The sequence below is a fragment of the Ahaetulla prasina genome, chromosome 9, assembly GCF_028640845.1.
Source record: "Ahaetulla prasina isolate Xishuangbanna chromosome 9, ASM2864084v1, whole genome shotgun sequence".
Classification (NCBI taxonomy): domain Eukaryota; kingdom Metazoa; phylum Chordata; class Lepidosauria; order Squamata; family Colubridae; genus Ahaetulla; species Ahaetulla prasina.
In genome coordinates this window covers 30,824,290-30,848,036 of record NC_080547.1, presented here as the reverse complement: position 1 = coordinate 30,848,036, position 23,747 = coordinate 30,824,290, and the positions used below count along the sequence as shown (strand labels likewise).

At 44.6% G+C, this 23,747-nt stretch overlaps 1 protein-coding gene across 1 annotated transcript; it reads left to right on the top strand.

Annotated features, from left to right (window-relative positions):
- The first annotated feature begins 16,954 nt into the window (after positions 1 to 16,954).
- On the top strand, positions 16,955 to 22,589 carry ADRB3 (adrenoceptor beta 3). The gene has a single exon (XM_058194842.1). The coding sequence runs from the start codon at positions 17,265 to 17,267 to the stop codon at positions 18,582 to 18,584; it is 1,320 nt and encodes a 439-aa protein (XP_058050825.1). The 5' UTR covers positions 16,955 to 17,264; the 3' UTR covers positions 18,585 to 22,589.
- Positions 22,590 to 23,747: the final 1,158 nt, after the last annotated feature.

Genomic DNA, 23,747 nt, shown 5'->3' with positions numbered 1-23,747 from the left:
TCAGTGGCTTTGGGGTGAGCTATCATCTGTACGCTGATGATACTCAGCTGTACTTCTCCACCCCAGGCCACCCCAGCGAAGCTGTCAAGTGCTGTCCCGTTGTTTGGAGGCCGACGGGTCTGGATGGGGAGAAACAGACTCAGACTCAATCCATCCAAGACGGAGTGGCTGTGGATGCCGGCATCTGGTACAGTCAGCTGCAACCGCAGCTGACTGTTGGGGTGAGTCATTGGCCCCGACGGAAAGGGTGCGCAACTTGGGCATTCTCCTGGATGGACGGCTGTCGCTTGAAGACCATGTGGCGGCCGTCTCCAGGAGAGCTTTTACCAGGTCCGCCTGGTTCGCCAGTTGCGCCTTTCTGGACCGGGATGCCTTATGCACGGTCACTCATGCTCTCGTCACTTCGCCTGGATTATTGCAATGCTCTCTACATGGGGCTACCCTGAGGTGCACCGGAGACTTCAGCTAGTCCAGAATGCAGCTGCGCGGGTGATTGAGGGAGCACCACGTTGCTCCCGGTAACACCACTCCCGCGCAGTCTGCACTGGCTACCTGTGGTCTTCGGTGCGCTTCAAGGTTCTGGTTACCACCTTTAAAGCGCCCATGGCTTAGGGCCCGGTACTTACGGGACCGCCTGCTGTTACCTTATGCCTCCCATCGACCCGCACGCCTCACAGAGAGGGTCTTCTCAGGGTGCCGTCCGCCAAGCAATGCCGGCTGGCGGCCCCAGGAAGGGCCTTCTCTGTTGGAGCACCTACTCTCTGGAACGACCTTCCCCCCGGTTTGCGCCGAATATCTGACCTTCGGACCTTTCGTCGGGAATTAAAAACTCATTTATTCATTCAAGCGGGACTGGACTGATTTTTTAGATTTTTTAAATTTCTAAATTTTAAATTTTAAATTTTTAAATCTTCTGTAATTTTATATGGGGTATTTTAGGTTGGTCAATTTGACGGTTTTAATTCGGCCACTATTGAATAGGTATTTTAAATTGATTTTTAACTTTGTATACTTATTGCTTTTTATCTTGGCTGTACACCGCCCTGAGTCCTTCGGGAGAAGGGCGGTATAAAAGTTTAATTAATAAATAAATAAATAAAATAAACACGACTGTGGGACAAAAGCTAAAATTTTCAGAGAAGATCCAGTTTGATCTAGTGGTTAAGGCACCAGGCGAGAAATCAGGAGATTGTAGATTCTAGTCCTGCCTTAGGCATGAAAGCCAACTGGATGATTTTGGATCAATTCTTTCTTTCAGTGCAACCCATTTCACAGAGTTGTTTATCTTAAGAAATCCGATCGATCAATCAATCTTTAGTAACTAAACCATAGCACAAGAATGCTTTACATTTAAGGAAGGGAAAACATTATAGGCTCCCTTGGAAGGGGGAATGGTATGCAGAATAACAGGGACCTTGAACATCTTCTAGTCCAACCCTTGCTCAAACAGGAAACCCTATACTATTTTAGACAAATGGTTGTCTAATCTCTTATTTAAAACTTCCATTGTTAGAGCATCCACCACTTCTGGAGGCAAGTCATTTCACTGATTAATTCTTCTGTCAGGAAAGTTCTACTTTAGATTGTTTCTCTCCTTGATTAGTTTCCATCCATTACTTCTTGTCCATCAGGTTCTTTGGAGAATAGGTTGACTCTCTCTTCTTCTTTGTGGCAGCTCCTCAAACATTGGAACTATCATGTCACCCTAATCCTTCTTTTCATTAAACTAGACATACCCAATTCTTGCAACCGTTCTTCATATGTATATAATATGTATGCATACAATATGTAAGTATACAATATATACAGTAAAGGTAATGGTACATTAGGGGTAGCAATAATGCCAGTTGTCAATGAATGTCCATTATGAGAGGAGAAAGAGAAAACTCTGTCATTGCTAAAGTCTGTAGGTTGCTAACTCTGATAAAGAAATTTGTTTTACAAATTCTGGGATTCTTCTGAATTTGATATCAGTGAACCCAGGATTCTGAACTGAATTATCTACTCTAAAACACTTTTTGTGCATTTAATGCATCTTTGCATCAAAGATGCAGTTTTTTGGTTTTCACTTTGATGATATCAACTCAGAGGACACAGAAAATCTATTTTGAATTTAAACTTTGCTGTAGGAGAACATTGTCTATTAGCAAATATTAATTTCAAGAGATTTTAGGACCATAACAGAGAAAGAAGTGGTTATGTTCCCTCTCTCTGGTTGGCTTGATTATTTTTGTTTCAGTTAACTTGCATTTTTGAACAAGCAAAGACTTAATGTTTCATTTGATTGTAAGCCAAAAGCAGATAATATTTTTGAATCTCTCTCTCCCTCTCTCCCTCTCTCTCTCTCTCTCCTCCCACTCTGTATGTTTGTGCAAGTCTGTCTGTCTCTTAGAATGGCATGGAGGTTTAATTTTGTTTTATCTAAAATAAATAAGCATGTTAAGTCTATAAGAGGATTAACCCAGCTTTGATACTGTTTATTTAAAAAAATAATTTAAAAAACATTTGCCAAAATTCAGAAATCAGCTAATGAATTTCAGTAAAATGATGTTAGAGATTGAGAACTGCAAAGCTAGTGGACTTCTGTGGCCTTGACTTGCCCTGAGTAGGGGGGAAGAAAACCCAGTTAACTTGTGCTACCTTTGCACAAGGTGGTGCATTAAATGTCCTTGGAATAGATACATTTGCAGTGGAACTAGATGAATGCCAGTCAGAAATTAGATCTGAATCTGCAAAAGTCTAATTGTTCAGTCTGCCTTTCATCCTTATGGACTGCATGCTGAGTCTAACACTCAGCAACTATGGGTAACTATTTTTTTACAATTTACTTTAATCCTATGAAAACAATGGGAAAGTTGCAGGCAGGATTTGCAATTGGCCAAAATGACATCATCAGTAGAATTACTCCAATCTGAAAGGCAGGTGATAGTTTATATGCATCCATAACTAAAAATATCCAGTTCCTGGCCAGATGATCTTTAAACTCTGGACAATCCAATTTTGGAATTCTTCTATCAGGAGCAGGGGTGAAATGCTCTGGGTTTGGACCAGATCACCCAATCTGGTAGCAATTGCGGTGGGTGGTTCGGAGAACCGGTAGCAAAAATCCCTGCCCCCACCCCCCACATGCCCAGCTGAGTCACACAATCATCAGAGGTTGTTTTTTTTAAAAACTTTTAAAAATATTTTTTCTTCGGCTGAAAAAAATGCTTTTATGATTGCACGGCTCAGCTGGGATTGTCCGAACCTTTTAAAAGCATTTTTTCTCAACCTCTTTGGCCGAAGAGGTTGCAAAAAAAAATGCTTTTAAAAGGCTCCTCTGGCGATCCCAGCTGAGTTGCCTGATCATCAGAGGCTTTTAAAAGCATTTTTTACAACCTCTTCGGCCGAAGAGGTTGTAGAAAAAATGCTTTTAAAAGTAAGAGAAGAAAGAAAGTTGACCACACCCACCCAGTCCCATTACCCACCCCACCAAGCCACGCCCACAGAACTGGTAGTAACAAATTTTACATTTAATCCCTGATCAGGAGTACTTAACCCACTCAATTGTCATGTTATGTAAAGACAACAGGAGATGTAAGTGACCTAGACTTTTTTCAGGCTAACTATAATACTTCCCTAAGTGGAATGTTGGAGAGTGCTCCAAAATACAATATTAATTGGAATGTTGAAATGGACATCAAGAAGATACTAGTCCAGTGATGGCTAACATTTTTACTATCTTTTGCCAAAAACGGAGGTTGCGCAGGTGGGTCGTGCACGTGCGTGCCCACACCCATAATGCAATGCCTCTGCACACCTTGCCCCCCCCTTGCATGTGCGTGTGACCCTCACACGCTCCCCCATCCCCCGCACATGCGCACGCAACCCTCCCATGTTCATCCCGCCCCCACACATGCACACATGACCTCCCCCCCCCCGCGGCCGATTTTGGGCCTGGCAAGCTTCCCTGAAGTCTCCTGGGACCAAAAATAGGCCATGGGGGGGCGCCCTGCACCCCCTTTGGCCTGTTTTGGCATGGGGGGTGCACTGCTGCCCCCACATTCCCCCACCCCTTGCTCATGCACATGAGACCCCCCTCCCATCCCTCGCATGCATGCGAGACCCCTGTACATGCACACATGTATCCCGCATGTGCCCCGCCCCCATGATGGCCAGCAGGAGGTGTGAGTGCATCAGTGGTGGGTTTCAAAATTTTTTACTACCAGTTCTGTGGGTGTGGCTTGGTGGGTGTGGCATGCCTTGGTGGGTGTGGCTTCGTGGGTGCGGCAGAGGAAGGATACAGTAAAATCTACATTCCCACTCCACTAGGGGGGAAAGATACTGCAAAATCTCCATTTCCTCCCGATTAGCTGGGACTCGGGAGGCAGAGAATAGATGGGGGCAGGGCCAGTCAGAATTTTTACTACCGGTTCTCCGAACTACTCAAAATTTCCACTACCGGCTCTCCAGAACTGGTCAGAACCTGCTGAAACCCACCTCTGGAGTGAAGGCATGGTGGAGCTGAGCTGGGTGACGGCTTGTGTGCCCACAGAGAAGATTCCGTGTGCCATCTGGGGCAGGGATGCCATAGGTTCACTATCACAGTACTAGTCTATAGAAAGCCATTTCAGAACTGTATTGATACTTGATCATTCTGAAAAACCATGAATCTATCTTTCTTCTTTCATCCTTCATTTCATTCGCTGATGGATTCAAGCCCTTGTGCTTAAACTAGCATGTGATTGCTTATTTTTGGCTTGGACTGTTATACAAATTCAACTGTTGACCAGTCCAGGCGATTGCATCTGGACAAATCATTGCTTAGTCTGATGTGTGACGAGGCCACTCAGAGGTAAGTTCAATCTTTACAGAAGTTTTCATTTTATCTGAACATCTTCACAAACTTTGACAAGACTTTTCTTTAGTTTTAATGCGAACTAGGGTTGTGCTGTAAATGTCTCCTTCCTTTCCCCTTACCCCCGTAACGTTTTCTCAATAAGGTCATCTCTTCACAGTTTGCATTATCGAAGTTTCCCACGCTTCAGTAATATCTCAAGACCTTTTGAAGGAACACTTCCCATGGGGTTTTTCTAGGTCAGGAAGTGAGGGTAGCCAGGGAAGGTGCAGAGTGATGGAGAAATGTGGAACAGAAAAACAGCCACCCAAAATAGTGAAATGATCAACTCGTGAAAAAAACAACAACCCCAAAGGAAATTCTAAAAAATTCAAAACACGCTAAAGCTTTGGCTGATGCAATCCTGGCAATAAAACTCCAGGATGGGCTTCTTGTGCCAATTTTGTTTTTCCCCAGTTTATTCCTTTAAAACAGTGGTTCCCAACCAGTGTGCCGCGGCACTAAGGGGTGCCGTGAGATCTTTTGAGGGTGCCGGGAACTTTTGAGCTACGGAGATTTTAAATATCTATTTCCTTATAAGGGTGCCGGGAACTTTTGAAAGGCTTTCCAAGGGTGCCTCAAACAAGAAAAGGTTGTGCCTCAAACAAGAAAAGGTTGGGAACCACTGCTTTAAAAATTATAACCTGTTAGCCATTCTTGAAATATTTTCAATGATAACAACCTTGGCTAAAGTAATAAATAGAAGCTTGGAAAATGAGAACCTTCTATTTTATTAAAACATTTAAAGAGAAAGATAAAAATGAGTACAAACTTTTTATTAATAAAAAGAAAAAATAGAAAATACAAATAGGGAAAATAGTAGAATACATTATTAACAGATAATAGAATCTATTATAATTAAAAATAACCTAAGCTTAGGTGAGGGACGTGGTGGCTCAGGGGCTAGGACGTTGAGCTTGTTGATCGAAAGGTCGGCAGCTCGGCGGTTCGAATCCCTAGTGCTGCCGTGTAAAGGGTTGAGCTCCAGTTACTTGTCCCAGCTTCTGCAAATCTAGCAGTTTCGAAAGCACGTAAAAATGCAAATAGAAAAAACAGCGTTCCGTGCGCCTTTGGCGTTGAGTCATGCCGGCCACATGACCATGGAGACGTCTTCGGACAGCGTTGGCTCTTGGGCTTTGAAACGGAGATGAGCACCACCCGCTAGAGTCGGCAACAACTAGCATGTATGCGCGAGGGGAACCTTTACCTTTACCTTTAAGTTTAGGTGAAAGTTTAGGATTAGGTAATCTAATTGTATTATTAATATTAATAGTGTATTAAAGTATATTGTGAACTTAAACTTTTAAGGATTAGAAATTGTGGGGATTTTGAGATATATCCCCAGGATTGATTAATATTTGGCCTTATTAGTAGTCTTAGGCATTTGGGATATTGAAATTATGGTGGAATAATGAGTAATTTTCAAAATATTAAATATTAATAACTTAGTAGGGGATAACAAATACATGGTGCAAAGAAATGTTATTTATGTTTAAATGAATTAATGGAAAAAAGGATAAAGAATGATAAAGAGAGAATGGTACTGTTAAAGTTGGAAGATGTTGTAATACTTATTTGTATTATTACTGTTAGCATTGTTTAAAAAAGATTTAACCCAGTCAATACACTGTCTACAAAATATGTATGGTGTATTATATTAAAAAATTAAAAAAATATATTAAAAATGAGTATAAGCTAATATCAAGTATCTAGTCCCTACCCGTTCCTCGGGTGGCCATGATCCTCAGAGCCTGGATCTTCGGCTGATGTTATGTAATGCCCGGTCCGTGGTTAATAAGGCTCCCCTGATTTGCGACCTTATTCAGGGGGAGTCCGCGGACCTTATGGGCATTACGGAAACCTGGTTGGGCCCAGAGGGGGGGTCCCCCTTGTTGAGATGTGCCCTCCAGGTTTCCGAGCATTTCATCAGCCGAGGGTCCAAGGCAGGGGTGGGGGGGTGGCGGTTGTCATCAAGGAGGATCTAGAGCCGAGGGAGACCACTATTCCTCAGATTGCCGGTTGTGAATCCCTCTATGTGCGGTGGGGCTATAGGAATCAGTTGGGCTTGGTGATCGCGTACCTGGCTCCTTGCTGCATGACCACAGCCCTGCCTGAGCTGTTGGAGGTACTTGCTGCTGTGGCGGTTGAGACCCCCAGACTTATAGTCATGGGGGATTTCAACCTGCCATCAGCTGGCTCGTCATCGACGGCAGCTCGGGAGTTCTTGGCTTCCATGACGGCCTTGGACCTGATTCGAGTAAATGATGGCCCTACGCACACGGGGGGAGGCACACTGGATCTGCTTTATATCTCTGGACAATGGTTAAATGATCTGGTATTAGATGATTTAGTAACAGAACCAATGTCATGGTCGGATCATTTTTTCCTTCGCCTAGACTTCCGAACCGCCATTCATCGCCGCAGGGAGACGGAACCTATACGGTGGTTCCGTCCCAGGCGCCTGATGGACCCCGAGAGGTTCCTGATGGAGCTTGGGCCATTCCCTGAGGAACTGGCCCACGGCACGACTGAGGAACTGGTCGTGGCCTGGGAACAGGCCACGGCCGGGGCCTTGGACCGTGTCGCGCCTTTGCGGCCTCTGACCTGGCGTAGATCTCGACCGGCCCCTTGGTTCTCCGAGGGGCTGAGGGAGATGAAACGCCGGAGAAGACGCCTGGAGAGCACCTGGAGGTCCAGTCGCTCCGAAACTGATCGGACACTAGTTAGGTCCTATTCTAGGACCTACCTAGTGGCAATGAGAAGCGAGGCGTTCCTCGCCTCCACCCTCATTGCGTCGGCAGATAACCGCCCGGCCGCCCTGTTTGGTGACCGCTCTCTCCTACATCAGGAGGTGCGGGATGACCCTTTGCAGGGACGAGCCGAGGAGTTTAGCGGTTATCTATACGATAAAATCACTCAGCTGAGGGACGGTCTGGATCGAATTTGGGATGATCCAAGCGAGGGAGAGGAGGCACGTCTTGTTGAGTCCATTTGGGATGAGTTTGACCCTGTGGCTCCCGAGGACGTGGACAGGTTGTTGGGGAGGCTTCACGGCACGACATGTTTACTGGACCCGTGCCCTTCCTGGCTGGTACTGGCCACTCAGGAGGTGACACGAGGCTGGCTCCAGAGGATTATCAATGCTTCTTTGTTGGAAGGGGTTTTCCCTGCCGCCTTGAAAGAGGCGGTGGTGAGACCCCTCCTCAAGAAGCCCTCCCTGGACCCAGCTATTTTGGGTAATTATCGTCCAATCTCCAACCTTCGCTTTGTTGCGAAGGTTGTAGAGAGTGCCATGGCGCGACAGCTACCCCAATACCTGGATGAAGATGTCTATCTAGACCCGTTCCAGTCCGGCTTCCGACCCGGATACAGCACGGAGACAGCTTTGGTCGCATTGGTGGATGATCTCTGGAGGGCTCGGGACAGGGGTTATTCCTCTGCCCTGGTCCTATTAGACCTCTCAGCGGCGTTTGATACCATCGACCATGGTATCTTGCTGCGCCGGTTGGGGGGATTGGGAGTGGGAGGCACCGTATATCGGTGGTTCTCCTCCTATCTCTCCGACCGGTCGCAGACGGTGTTGACAGGGGGGCAGAGGTCGACCGCGAGGGGCCTCACTTGTGGGGTCCCTCAGGGGTCGATTCTCTCGCCCCTTCTGTTCAACATCTACATGAAGCCGTTGGGTGAGATCATCAGTGGTTTCGGGGTGAGATACCAGCAGTACGCTGATGACACCCAGCTGTACTTTTCCACCCCGGACCACCCCAATGAAGTTGTTGAAGTGCTGTCCCGGTGCTTGGAAGCCGTACGGGTCTGGATGGGGAGAAACAGGCTCAAGCTTAATCCCTCCAAGACGGAGTGGCTGTGGATGCCGGCACCCCGATTCAGTCAGCTGCAGCCGCGGCTGGCTGTTGGAGGCGAGTTATTGGCCCCAAAGGATAGGGTGCGCAACTTAGGTGTCCTCCTGGACGATCGGCTGTCGTTTGAAGATCATTTGACGGCCGTCTCAGGGGCCTTCCACCAGGTCCGCCTGGTCCGGCAGTTGCGCCCCTTCCTTGATCGGGATGCCTTATGCACGGTCACTCATGCGCTCGTTACCTCTCGCTTGGATTACTGTAATGCTCTCTACATGGGGCTCCCCTTGAAGTGCGCTCGGAGGCTTCAGTTAGTCCAGAATGCAGCTGCGCGGGTTATAGAGGGAGCTACATGTAGCTCCCATGTAACACCGATCCTGCGCAGGCTGCACTGGCTGCCTGTGGCTTTCCGAGTGCACTTTAAGGTGTTGGTTATGACCTTTAAAGCGCTCCATGGCTTAGGACCTGGGTACTTACGGGACCGCCTGCTGCTACCACACGCCTCCCACCGACCCGTACGCTCCCATAGAGAGGGACTTCTCAGGGTGCCGTCCGCCAAACAATGCCGGCTGGCGGCCCCCAGGGGAAGGGCCTTCTCTGTGAGGGCGCCCACACTCTGGAATGAGCTTCCCCCGGGTCTACGTCAAATACCTGACCTTCGGACATTTCGTCGCGAACTAAAAACACATCTCTTTATCCGCGCGGGGCTGGCTTAAATTAGTTTTAAGGGGAAATTTTATTAATTTTAAATGGGGTTTTTTAGTAAGGAAATTTTTAATCTCAGGCTAATTTAAATAAGTTTTTTAAATGGTATTTTAATCTGTATATTGTATTGTTTTATTTTTGCCTGTACACCGCCCTGAGTCCTTCGGGAGAAGGGCGGTATAAAAATCAAATAAATAAATAAAAAAGTAAGGAAAAAAAGAGGAAGAATTAGAAAAGTAAGTTTAAAATGCAGAAAAAAAGAAAAGAGATACTAAGAAGTGACTTGCAGTATTCTTCACAGCATTTATACGTACCATTATATTTTAAAGGACTTCTAGATCTTGCTGGGAAAGGGAAAGGGTTTCTCCATTTACCAAAATTAATAATAATGGATTTCTCCCATTTTTCTTTCCAAATAGGAAAAGAAAATGATTTGCACCTAGGAAGGAATGCAATCACCTTTGGCGACCTGACAAGCAAAGTCAAAGGGGAAGCCTGATTCACTTGGCAATGGTGTTACTAACTTAACAATTGCAATTAACAACTGTGGCAAGGAAAGTCGTAAAATGACTTTAACAATTCATTTAACAAATCTCTCACTTAACAACAGAAATGTTGGGTTCAATTGTGATCATAAGTTGGTCACTACCTGTACTACATTCATGCTCTAAGTAGGAGCTATGGTTTCTCCATGATATCCTCCAGATACATTGACCTGCAGACTTGACTTGACTTTCCTCCTTTCCTTTCCTTTCCATTCCATTCCAGCTGAAAATTGTGCAAGTTAAGGGTAATGGACCTGGAAGACTGACTATTGACTGCTCTAGAGATTAGACACCATGCAGAAAAAAGCTCAAAGAGGAGCCAGCAAAATTAAAAAGGTCTGTTTTGGAAGAAGTAGGCCACAGAAATATGCAAGACAGGAATGTGACTCCATTGTGTTGTTTTTGTTTTGTGCTGTCCTGGTGTCACACGTGTATTAACCAACAGAGCAATCAAAGAAGTGAGAAATTGTGCTTGGCAGAACCCCATCTAAAGCAAACAAGTCCAACTCACAGGGTGCAGCCATTCATCTCTGCCTTCCGCCCTGAGAGTGAGAAGAGCCATGGAGAATTGTATATTGCTATGTATTCTACAGATATATTATCTTTATGTAGCCTTACTGCCTTCCTTCCTTTCTTTTTTCTTCTTCTTTCTTCTCAGCCCTTCCTTCCTTGTCCTGCCTATCTCCCCTATATTCAACTTCTCTAATCTTTCTTCCCTCCCTCCTTCCCTTCTCTCTTTCTGATTGAAGTCCAGTGGAGAGGAGTCCAAGCACCCCACTATTAATCTGTATTCATTCTCAGTAAATACATTGCAAATAGAGTGATTAAATGCAATTACTCCTTGGATGTTACTAAAAACACTTTTTCCCTAGAGGAAAGCCATTTCAGCACCCCATTCTCTCCCATTTGGTTTCCATAGTACAATGCGACTTCTTTGGTCACAGAAAAAAAAATTCAAAGTCCATATCTTGAACCAGGAATCAATAGGTTCTCTTTGTAAGTCAAAATATTTGCTAAATTTTATAGGTCTGGATGGAAGTACTTCAACTATTTGTTATTGCCAATCCCTGTTTTGAGGGATACACAAAATAAAAAATCATTTTCAGATTTCTGGGAACTAAAGGAGAAAGGCAGCAGAAGCAGGGAATATACAGTATTTCTGAGAACATAAACTGAAGAAGAGAGACAGTTCAACACTGGTTTCCACAATTGTCCAAAGAAATGTTCGAAAAAAGAGGCAGGGGTTCCTGGTTCCATATAGCCTCGCAGGCGTCCATCACTTGCTTGAATCATATGATTGCATCTAGCTATATATTTGATCCAGTGGTGGGTTTCAATTTTTTTTACTACCGGTTCTGTGGGTGTGGCTTGGTGGACGTTGCATGGCTTGGTGGGCGGGGCTTGGTGGGCATGGCATGGTGGGCGTGACAGGGGAAAGATACTGTAAAATCTCCATTTCCTCCTGATCAGCTGGGACTTGGGAGGCAGAGAATAGATGGGGGCTGGGCCAGTCAGAATTTTTACTACCGGTTCTCAGAACTACTCAAAATTTCCGCTACCGGTTCTCCAAAACTGGTCAGAACCTGCTGAAACCCACCTCTGATTTGATCACTATCAAGGAATGACACCGCTCAGGTCATAAAACAACTCAAAGAAGTAGTGCAAGATGGGAAAATGTGCAGAAACCGGGCCCATAGAATCACCAAATGTCGGACGCATCTGAATGGGCAACATCATCATCATCATCATTATCATCATCATCATGCATTTGATTAAATTAGTATCTGTTTGCTGCACAAGTACCATTATGGATTTTCCAAAAAATATCCTTACAGTATTTCATTTCTCCTTCTTTTCCCTTTGATGCTTAAGCAAGGCGTCTTCCTTTTGTCAGCTGACTCTGTTCACAGACAGTATGGGAAAATATGTACAGCATTCCCAGTTTATTCACAATTATAAACAGAGACATTTCAGAGTTTTTGACTATCACCAAGGCCACCATTCTACGTTTCCTGCTTAACTTGCAAATAACTCCCATTGAACTCCATAAGGCTTATTTCCATGAAAAGTATCACAAAATCAAAGCGGACTTTTTGGTTTTTAAAATATCTTTACTTCCATAGCACTGCTGAGTATGGAATTCAGAGGCTTTAGAATGAGCCTGGATAAGAAAGAACAGAACATGCTGTCCCCATACAAAGAGAAGTACACATACACACACAAAAACAGTTTCTCAAGGGGAAAAATGCTCCATCATGGGAAAATCAGATACAATAAATGGATCATGTTTATATAAGAGCTTGGAAGGTATTGTGGTATTGGAATGGTAACTATTAGTAATACATCGAGATAGAAATATTCTGTTATTGTGCAGAAATCTGCCTTCCAGTTTCCCAAAGTTGATTCTTTTTTTCCTCCCATGAAAGACATTTATGTTTGTTCAGCTCATTTTCATGATAATTTTGAATTCAATGCCTTCAGATCATTTCTTAGAACTTATTTTACTGTTATTAAGAATTTAGAATATAATAATAACAGAGCTGGAAGGGACCTTGGAGATCTTCTAGTCCAATATGTTACCTCTGGCTCCCTTGTCCACCATTTTCATCTCTCCTCTGCCTGGTTATTCCTAATTTTTGATCAGGAAGGAAGGGAGGGAGGGAAATGTTGAAAAAGTTTAGACTACTATTCTGCTTTTGCAATAATGACATTGGAAATCTCTTGCAGATTTTGGAGGCCAAAAATATATTTTTAAAAAAAAATACAGATGAAGTTGAAAGTTGTTACAGCAAACTAGCCTTCATTAACAACAAAGTCAACTAATGAATAGCTAAATAGATGGACAGATAGATACTTGCCATCTTCTGTTTCTCTGTTCTTCATGTTTTCAATGCAATAGCTCTGGTGAAATAATGCCATTATAACACAGAAGCATTCCAAATAATTAGCAAAGCAGGGAGGGGAAAAATATGTTAAACAAGTTTATTGGGCTGCATATTTCTGACTGCCGATGTTCAACTTGTAAAAACCATCTGAATTTAAGCAAACAAGCTTTTGCCAGCTTTCAGCTTTAAAGAGAAACGTTATTGGTCTCACAAGGGAATGACAAATGTTTATAGGGAAAATCCCATCCGGGAAGAATGCATTGAATCTAGGCTCTGCTTAAGTGTTACTCTTATACTGTAGACCCATTAAATAAGTAATGGGTCTCAAACAATAATAACACTTGAAAACTTCACTATTAAGTCATTCTTTTGCCAGCAGTTTAGAAAGCCTGTCACTTCTGCTGATAATGCTTTCCCCTGATTTAAACCCATACGCTCTGCCATGCATTCAGAGGAGACTTTACAGAACAAATGCATAATACTGCAATGACAAGAGTCCATAAAGCTTTAGGTGAATGGCTATATATAGAAAACGTTTGATCACTAAAGAAAGCAGCGGACAGAAAATATATTTATTATGGTCAGAAGTTTCGTATGTCCATGTGCCTGTTTAAAACAACATCCTATCAAAGCAAAGCTAAGTGATAAGAGGTCTGTATACCCAAGGCAATGATGTGTTATAATGAGCAATAAAATATAACTTCAGAGTTGCAAAGTAAGTTATTTCATAATTCAAGCAAAATTCATTTTAGGATAACTCCGACTACATTAATGAATCAGGATAGGGTTATGTATGTCAGAAAAGCCCATATTATAGTTAATGCTGTACCAAGTTCTATGCGGCAATTTTTCAGGATTTTTGCCTCTCTATAAAAGGGGGTCTATTATTCTCGGGATACTTGAATGTTTCTGTCAAACTTCTCTTTATGGTACTTTCGAACTAATTTGATGGAGGAAAGGGAGGGTGCTACAACTGCTTTTCCCAATCTTTCCATCACTCCAAAGTCTCCCTGGTTACCTACATTTTTCCCATGGCAGGATGTTCTCCATGAAATCTACTTCAAGAGTTTAATTAAAGGGTAAGATGCCAGAGAAGCTACCAACTGTGGAGAGATGACCGTACAGAGAAAGTGATGACATTTCACACATTCCATGACTTTAATGAGAATTGGTAGAAAAACATGTAGGTGTTTGTTTGTTTGTCTTGCATTGCATTGGTTACAACCTTTGTGTTCAATTTCTCCAAACTAGAGAAACACAAAGGCTCCTAGTTTTAGTTATGGTGGAGAAAGACTGTAAGAGAAGTAATTTCAAAGTCTTTGTTTGACCAACAAGCAAGTTCCTCCTGTGAATGTAGACATGTATCTTATTCATTCATTCATTCATATATTTATTGCAAATATATTTTTTAGCCTTCAGCTGGGACGAGCTACTGCTGTCACAAAAACATTGGAGCCTCCTGATGCTCTGGCATTCTCCAAGAACATAACATTTGTTCTGTAAAGCTACCCTAAAGAGCCTGGAATGCTTATCCTGCAACAGAGCATGAATCCCTCAGAATAAGCCTCTGCCTTTTATTTTCATGTCCTTATTTGATGATTCCTTTTTCAACCCGTCTTGTCCAGGAGCACTTGCAAACTTGTAAAAAGGAGTTGAGTCATGTTACTTGTAGACATTTTTTCCAACTAATCTACATGTTTCCTGCCATGACTCTCATCATGCATGAAACAAAAGAGAAGAAGCATCAGCTTTGGCTCCACCATCAAAACATATTAATTTGCAAGAGCCAAAGAGTTCTTTATACAAATCAAGTTGTTGCTCAGTTGCTAAGTTGTTCTGAACTCTTTGTCACCCTATGGACACACTTTGGCACACCAGGGTCCTCTGTCCTCCACTGTCTCCCGCAGCCCTCTCAAACTCATGTTCGTTGCATCAGTGACACTATCTAACCATCTCATCCTCTCCTTTTGCCTTCAATCTTTCCCAGCATGAGGGTCTTTTCCAGGGAGTCCTCACTTATCATTTGGTGGCTGAAGTATTTGAGCTTCAGCTTCAGTATCTGTCCTTCCAAAGAACAGTCAGGGTTGATTTCCTTCAGGATAGGCAATCTTAGCAATTTCCTGAACTTACTTTCTGTCAAAACTGGTCTATAGTCAGCAGGCAGAAACCATACTAGACATTAATTTGAAGGTGTTACTGCTTCTCCACCAACCCCTCTAGAGCAAGTTGGCCCCCTCTAGTTTTGAGGGGACTAGAGCTCCCAGAATTTTTTGCTGGGAAAGTATGTTTGGCATTTCCATTCCTGACATATGAGTCCATGCCAGGTTGAGCATCAGCTTGAAAGTGTGGACCCAGCATGGAGGTGGTCCTCTGCCGTCCTAATCCCAGTTGAGACCAGATTCCTTGTTCCTCACCAAAAGAAAAAAAAAATGTGATGAGGGACAGTTGTGTGCATCTATGGAGGGGAGAAAAGGTTATGTCCTCTTCTTCTCAGCCGGATGTGACTACTGACTGACATGGGAAGCCTAAGCTTAACATCAGGTTTAAGGGGGAGGTTGGGGTGGTGGGGAGAAACCTGCAGCTGCCAAAAACTAAAGGACTTTTCTCCAGTTGTGTTCTAGAGACTGGAGACTAACCTGCATTCAACTGCTGCATTAGGACGTGACCGCAAGTTTGATTGTGTTACTTTGGGATTGCGCTTTAAAATTGATTTTCTCTCCCCAGGAGAAAAGTGGGGACAGGGCAAAGCTGTCACGAGGGTGTTTTCGCCCTCTACGGCTGTAGTGGACACAGTCACTCTCCCTATTGCCTGGGTTTTGCGCAGGGATTTGGGAGAGAAACAGCTTGCCAGCTCAACCAAGTCAGTTAAATCTGCAGTAGAGGCTCAACTCGTATAACATTTCTGCCTCTCAGCGTAGGGCGCAAACTCGGGATCAGTTAGTACGGCGCGACTATGCTTCGAGCATTGAATAAAGTCAGCCAGTGGCATAATTCAGTAGCCAGGGGAGGCATTGCCGGGCGACCCAAGAAAAGAATCCCCCCCCCTCCTTCCGTCTTCGTTGGTCACGGATAGGTGACCGCGGTGGAAGCTCGCTGCAGTTTTGGTGGAATCTTCCCACGCACTGAAACTTCCGATGTTATCTGAGGGTGGGGAGAGGGAAAGAGACCAAAAAAAAAGAAAAGAAAAAAGAAAGGGCAATTGATTTGGGGGGAGCAGAACGGGAGCGATTGCGCGGAATTAGAGGTGACATTTAGCCGGCCGGACGTTTCCCCTAGTGCGGTAACTTAAGCTGGGGAAACCGGTTGGCTTGAAGTCGGAAGTTCTGCGGGGATGACCTGTTTACACCCCAGCCCTTAATGCAACCGCATTTCCCGCTTTACGAGAACCATGAAGGGCAAACGGTAGCTGGTCCTGGTACGGAAACTCCCCCCCCCCTTCCCAGTCAATGCCATGCTCCCCAAACCCAACCCTAAATGTGTTGGGCTACCACGCCAAAAGAGAGCGGAGGAGAGACCGCGAGGGTGGCCAAGCTACAACCCTTCCACCTTCATCCCCAGCCCGCCTGGCCCTTGATGGGAGCCGTCACAGAAGGCCGGCCTAGCGATAAGTGGGCGCCGAAGGGAGCCAGAAGTATAAAACGAATTTTCAGGGCTCGGGAAGACGATTTTGCCGAGCGGCGGACCTCGATTGCAAAAAGGCTGTGTGAATGCTGCCGCTCTTCCTCCACCCGCTCCCGCCACCCCCGACCTTGGAAAGGTGTCAGGAAGCCTAGGAACCGAAGACGGTCGCCGGAGCGGGTTGAAGAAAGGGACGAGCACCGCCAATGTCGTTGCTTTGGACGGCGCGTGGGTTCAGATGGGCCGGGGAGGCTAAAGCGAGGTGTAACTTAATTCTGCCATTGGACCTTCCAGCTTTAATTGCTCAAAAGAGGCAGCCTCGACCTTTAATGCCAAGGGAAGGGGAGGGGGGGGGGAAGAAGAGTTCTGCGGATTGGGAGGGTCCGGACGAGACGGGTCAATGTTCGCCCAGGATGAACGAGGCTTTGCACGAAGCAAGTCAAAAAGCTCTTGCGAGGCTTTCCTGCTGCGGAAGGGAGGACAGAGGCCCGGGAGAACCAGAGACCAACGCCCGTGTCCCGCCTCTGGGTCCTGCGCCTTTAAGAACTCCTCCTCTGAGCAGTGCCCACCGAGGGGAGGGCGGTGCTGCCCCCTCCGAGGCGCCTTCAGTCTTCCCCCGAGCATGGGCTGGGCTGCGGAGCCTTAAGCGGCGGCCGGGGGTCCCGTGCGCCTGGAGAGCGCACTCCCGCCGCGATTCCCGCGGAGAGCTGCTTTGGCGGACTCCAGGCGTCCAGAGGGCGGCAAGCCAGGTTCGTTCCTCTCCCAGCCTGCCCTCTCTGCCATGGCTCCCCCGTGGCCCCCCAACGGGACGTGGCCGGGGGCGGCGGAGCAAGCGGGGTTGGGGGGCAACGGCACCAACTGCTCTGGGACGGAAACCAGCCTCGGCCGGCAGGGGGCCCTCGGAGCTGCCCTCAGCCTGGCCGTGCTGGTGACGGTGGCCGGCAACCTGCTGGTGGTGGTGGCCATTGCTAAGACCCCCCGCCTGCAGACCATGACGAACATCTTCATCACTTCTCTAGCCTGCGCTGACCTCATCATGGGGCTTTTGGTAGTGCCTCCAGGGGCCACCCTGGTTCTGAGCGGCCACTGGTTGTATGGCACGACCGTCTGTGAGCTGTGGACCTCGCTGGATGTGCTGTGTGTGACGGCCAGCATCGAGACCCTGTGTGCCATTGCTGTGGACAGATACTTGGCTATCACAGCCCCGCTGAAGTATGAGATGCTGATGACCAAGAGCCGAGCACGGGGAGTGGTCTGCCTGGTATGGGCTGTGGCTGCCTTCATCTCCTTCTTGCCCATCATGAACCACTGGTGGCGGGATGGGGCGGATGTGGAAGCCCTGCGCTGTTACAAGGATCCTCTGTGCTGTGACTTTGTCACCAACATGCCCTATGCCATCTTGTCTTCTATCATCTCTTTCTATGTGCCTCTGTTGGTCATGATTTTTGTCTACGCCCGGGTCTTTGCCATCGCTACCAGGCAACTTCATGTCATTGAAAAGGACAAGGGGAGGTTCCTTCAGGATGCATCCAAAGGCTTCCGGCGTAGGAGGCCCTCCCGTCTCCTGCTTGCCATCAAAGAGCACAAAGCCCTGAAGACTTTGGGCATCATCATTGGTGTCTTCACTCTCTGTTGGTTGCCCTTCTTTGTGGCCAACATCATCAAGGTCTTTGCAAGATCCTTCGTCCCTGACCCGCTTTTTCGCTTCTTCAACTGGCTGGGCTATGTCAACTCAGCTTTCAACCCCATCATCTACTGCCGCAGTCCTGACTTCAGGTGTGCCTTCAAAAAACTCTTGTGTTGCCCAAGGAGACCTGATTCCCAGCTTCATGCTTTCTCCAAGGACCTGCAGAGATGCCTCTGTGCCTTCAGCTCCGGGGAGAGCAAATCCATTGCTACAGTTTCCAGAGAGGAGGAAGAGGAGGAGGAAGAAGAGGAGGACTTGGCTACTGGTAGCACTAGCAGTGGCTCCAGTAACAGGACCGAGGAAACAAAGCATTTGTATCTGCCCAGCAATGGGCACAGTTGTACACAGCGTCTCCTGGGGGAAGCCCAGCTCCAAGGCACCCAGATCACTTTGTGTCCACAGCTGGAAGAGTAGGTGTTGGGAATGGTAGTGGGGATAGAAAGAGACCTGACTAGAGAGTGAATGGCATCTGGAGGGGGGGGCAAGAAGAGTCCAAAATTGTTTTCTGGAAGGGTCTACATTTCTTCTCCTCTAATGTGCTACAAAGAAACTGGAAGGGTTATGAAAATATTTCCTATCAGAATCCTTTACTTGTTTGCTTTGGAAGCAAAGTCATAACTATTTTCACTGAGTCTTGCTCTCTAATAAGTGTGTTCAGAAGAGGATTTGCAACTACCGTAGTAATGACCAATGACTCCTGTGGTAGCTATTTCAGTTACTGGACTGTTAACAGAGCTGGTTATAACTCAGGTGCAAAACATACCTTGTATGCTTGAGTCAGAATCAAGTGACAGGGAGTAGGACATCCTGAGGTTATCAGAACTGGGCTGCAGAATTCCAGATGCCTACTAGAAGCTCAAAAGAGATGCAGAAACCCCAACTCTTTGCTGCTATGCAGTCAGGTTTTTCTTTTATTTTTATAGCAGAGTTATGACAACATTAGGAAATCTTTCCTTTTTACCATTAGCAGCCAGTCAGTGCTGATGATGCTGGCTTAGGTAGATAATCTAACCCACTATATAGTTGCTTTCGTTACTGTGTCTCTGTTGCCGCTGCAAACTCTTATTTGATTTCCTTTTCAGAAATGGACTGATAGCTTTCAGACACTGAACAGGAGCTCATTTTTCAGTTTCTCCTTTTCCAGGTGACATATTGACGAGTTAAGAAGCTCATCTCCAGAAATGGCCATCCCTCTTTGTGGCTTCTGCAGGAAAAATATCCCAACAATTCCAAATCCAAATATCCTAGCCATAAAACATAGGGGCATCACATTGCTCTAGTCTAGCTTGAAGGTTGCTCCTGTCAGGCAGTATTTCTGATGTGTGGGGAATGTTAAATGAAGACACACTAGTCTTTTCTCATGTGTTGCATTGACATTTGTTTTTGATTTAAATGCTGGAGTTTGGCTTAACCTGCTAAGCACTATATCCAAGAGAAAGATCAATTTGGCTCCACTTGGGTGGTGATCATTTTGGTGGACCATGAGAGCAGAAGGGCAAGGGAGAATTGGGGGAACAACTGGAGTGGGTTGAGGGAGGCAGATGGCAGCAGACACGAAGGTTAGCATAAGGGAGAGTTGTGCCAGGCGCAAAGAATCAGAAGTTGCAATTCAGAAGATTTATTGCTCAAGCCTATACGTAAGAATCTAGTCACTAAACTAAAGCTCAGTACTAAATTGGCATCAGATAAAGGTCAATGGAATTCAAGAGGGCTTGGACTAGGAGTATTTGTGAGAATTTAATGACTCTAAGCTGATGAAGCACTTAACTCCGACCCCCAGCTCTGCCTTCTCTTCTCCTACAAGTTGGGGGAAGGCTAGAATGGGTTGGGGGAGGCAGGTGGCAGCAGACGTGAAGATTGTCATACCTCAGCCTTCTCCAGCTGTTACCCTCCAGATGTATGTAAAGTTCTTGTTGTTACTATTGGGCTGCATTGCCAGTGACCCTGTCCTTTAAAAACAACCCATTCATTTAACAGACTGAATCTTGAAAGGAAAACCTTATCAGAAGAGGAAGGGAGGAATATATTTTATTTGTCTTTATTTCATTACTAGCAGCTGTAAACCTCCTACCAAGTGACAAATATCAAGCTAGACGATAGGGTCAAGTCTTAGTAGACAATTCATACTCTGGACTCCCAACATCCCTTTTTCTTTCCAAGGGCAAAACCTCCAATAACCTGGGATATAGATGGCAGTGTGCCATCAACGTTTACCTTTCTCCCCCTTTACCTTTACCCCCTTCTAGGAAACACTCCCCCCACCCCGCTAATTTGGGTGAACAGGCTTCTCCAGAGACAGGGTCATACAGCTTGTGAAATTCTCAGCAACCTAGCAGCTTTGGAGGTAGCAGGTTGGGGAAGACTGATTCATAACAGAGTGTCCGAGAGGGATGTTTGGAACCTATATTTTTCTGGAAGGAAGAATAGCTTGCCACATCTTTGCCTTAGATGCAGATAACTAGTTGTGCTGTTCCTCCACCCCACTGTGGGGAGATGGAGAAGTGACCTACTACAGCTGTCAGTCTTGGCTGCTTTTCCATCTTCCTTCACTGCCAAACCAGATTGGGAAGAAGAAAATCCAAGTTTCCCTTGCAGCTTCTGTTCACAGCAAGCTACTATGATGTTTCTCAAAGGCAGCTGCTGCTTAGCTCAGCCTAGTAGCCAACAGACTCCTTGCATTTTGCTCCTTTTTCTGGATGGGCAAATGTTGGTCATTGATTGGAAAATAAAATGTGTGTCTGTCTGCTTTTATTTTATGTGCAGCAGAAGGTGGTGGCTGAAGTTGCCTTAAACTGTTGCACCCTGGGTGTTCTCATATTCAGTCTGCTAGCCAGCCATATGCCCTCTTTCAGGATACTCTAATCCTTTCTAGTTTCCCTTTGATTGTTCTGATCTGTCATCCCTAGCATTCAATTAGTATCCCACTGTCATTGCTTATCCCTTCACTTGCTTGATGAATTTACAGCCAAAGACCCAATACAACAGTCCAGAAGAATAAGCTGTTTACAGAAAGAGTAGTGATGAGACTCTAGCAACCCTCTATAAAAATAGAATAAAAATAAAGAGAAAGGATATAGAAGATAGGCACTCTTAACAGCAAACCTGGAATCTACTAACTGCAATTGCAATTGAGCAAAACTTTGCCTCAGTCCTGGAAATTTCGGTGAAGAAGTCAGCAAGTAGTTTCAAAATAGGCTGCACAGTGAAGTAAAATATGATTTACCTATTTCAGTTGTGGAGTTGGAATAAATGCAAATATGTCCTTCATGATGGATGTTTTGTATAAGCCTTATTATGGTATTAAGCCAGTCTCTCTACATAAAATACATAAAAGAGATATTATACCTCTCCTTGATCAGTACTGACGCTGCTATTAAGCATTCTCAACCCAGACTGCAATTTTTCAGAAGATATTCATTGACTTTACTATAACTTTAAAGATTTCTTTTCCCTTTTTCTGCAAAATTTGGTGCTCCACCGCTGAAATTAATTTATTTAAGTGCAGATTTTGGCTACTGTTTTGGCTACTTAAGGATCTACCTTTGTCTAAAAGATCTGGAAAGAATAGGACAACCAAAATGAAAAGGTCTGCACCAGAGGCAGCCTAATTCTTAATTAAATGGTTCAGAAGTCAAATATGTAACATTTCAGACTAATTCCTGGAGGCGTTCAGTTAGCTAAAACAAGGATAAAATGGATTTTCAAATGAGCCTTTAAAAAAAAATTGTTTGCATAATAAGAATTTTCACTGCCCATATTGACTAGATTTGCACATTACATTAAATTGTGGTTTACTGAACCATGATTTGTTGTGGCTGAATTCAGACATGCTAAACTAAAGTTAAAAGCTTATTGTGATCTTAACAAAGGGTGGCAGAGCCTTTTTGTCTGCAGAAGCTTCTATGTTTTTCTTCCTTGGCTTCTCCTTCTTAGAGACTAAAAGTAAAATCCGAAAAAGTAAAATAGATTGGGCTAGATGGAGGAGTGTGATCTGGTAAATGTTCGTTCCTATCTTCTTCAGCTACAGAATCCCATCATCCCCAGCCAGGAACGAACTGCCTGACTTAATGCAGTACAAATCTGCTCCATGTTCTGCATCTGAAGGCAGCTTTCTGACAACCCTTCATCCTCTTTCCTCCTCGCTCAGCAAAATTTGCCCTTTCAAGTGTTTTTCATATGGTTTGGGTTCCAGCAAGGATGTTTATAAAGGGAATTTAAGTGTGCACAAATTGTATCAGTTTTGCATTTCCTTCTTAAATGTACATCTCTGCTCTATTCAAGGTCGACGGTGGATTTTATTAAAAATTGTCCATTTCCCTAGTTCAAGTTTTATTAAAAGTATAATTGTGGTAAGATTAGTTATGTGTAGCATTTCATTTCATGCCACAATGGCCATCAAGTGACTATTTCTAGCAAATGTGACCGATCCAATAAACCATGGTTAACAAAACTCACATAGCATGCATGGTATGTGAATTCTATCTACAAAGTGGTGTCTTCTTCCAGCTCTCTCCATCTAGGCCAATCTTACATATTGTGTATCACTTCGTTGCAAGATTTCTTGAGGGTTCAGATGAAGGGCAGGTACTGAATTGAGATTTTGGACAAGCAACATTGATTCTCTACTAATTCTCAAAGTATTTTCTCTAGATTCAAAATCACCTACCTTTAGCAAATGTAACACATATGTTTTAAGACAAGTACCCTATTATACAGTACATTGTTTGGGTCAGACACCATACTATAGTATTAGCGCCCTATAAATGTCTGGTCTACAGTAGTTGAAAATAGCATTCCAAAGCCACTTAAAGGGCATTATCTGGAAATGCCCAGCACTGAATGGCAGGTATGCAAAGTTTGTCCCCTGCTCTTATGAGCTACAAGTGACACATATGTGAACCCCATGACACACATCATCCAGCATTTCCTACTGGTGTAATAAAAGGCTGGGATATTTTTCAGTTATCTCATTTTTTTCCTCCCTGAAGAAAAAGATTGGGACAGGAGATTGGAGAAGGTCATGAAGTCAACCATGATCAGGTTCTGCCAAAAAGAATTACCACCAAAGATAAAGCAGATGTCTCCATAAATGTAACAGTACTCAAGCAACAGCAGCAACAACAATAAAGGCATAGGAGGAAGTAAAAGATGGGAAAAAAGGAGGATGGGATGGTGGTCAGGATCAAACTGTTTGAAGAAAAGCACGTCAGGCAGATAATCTCTATATACTAAGGGATAAAACTAGTAATTCTCTGTGTGTTTTAGTGAGATAAATCTTCATTCATAAACATGCCAAGTTTAAAGTTCTTGGGTATATTTTGGTACCTAAAATTCTCGGCTGATCCCTGAGACCTGAAGCAGTTAAGCTTGACCTCAATTGTTCATATTCTGTAGCTTCCAGGTTAGACTTCTTTAATTTGTTAAATGCAGATGGATAACTGCTTAACATTGACCTTGGATTGCAATATATCTTTAAGACTGTAAAGTTAGACCAGACATTGTGATTGTATTATCATGGTGCTTCTCCAATTAGATTAGTTATTAAGAGTTTTGGATTGCCATAATGTGCATGTTTTG

Coding starts and splice junctions, on each gene's coding strand:
- ADRB3 (XM_058194842.1), top strand. CDS start 17,265: ATGGCTCCCCCGTGGCCCCCCAACGGGACGTGGCCGGGGGCGGCGGAG.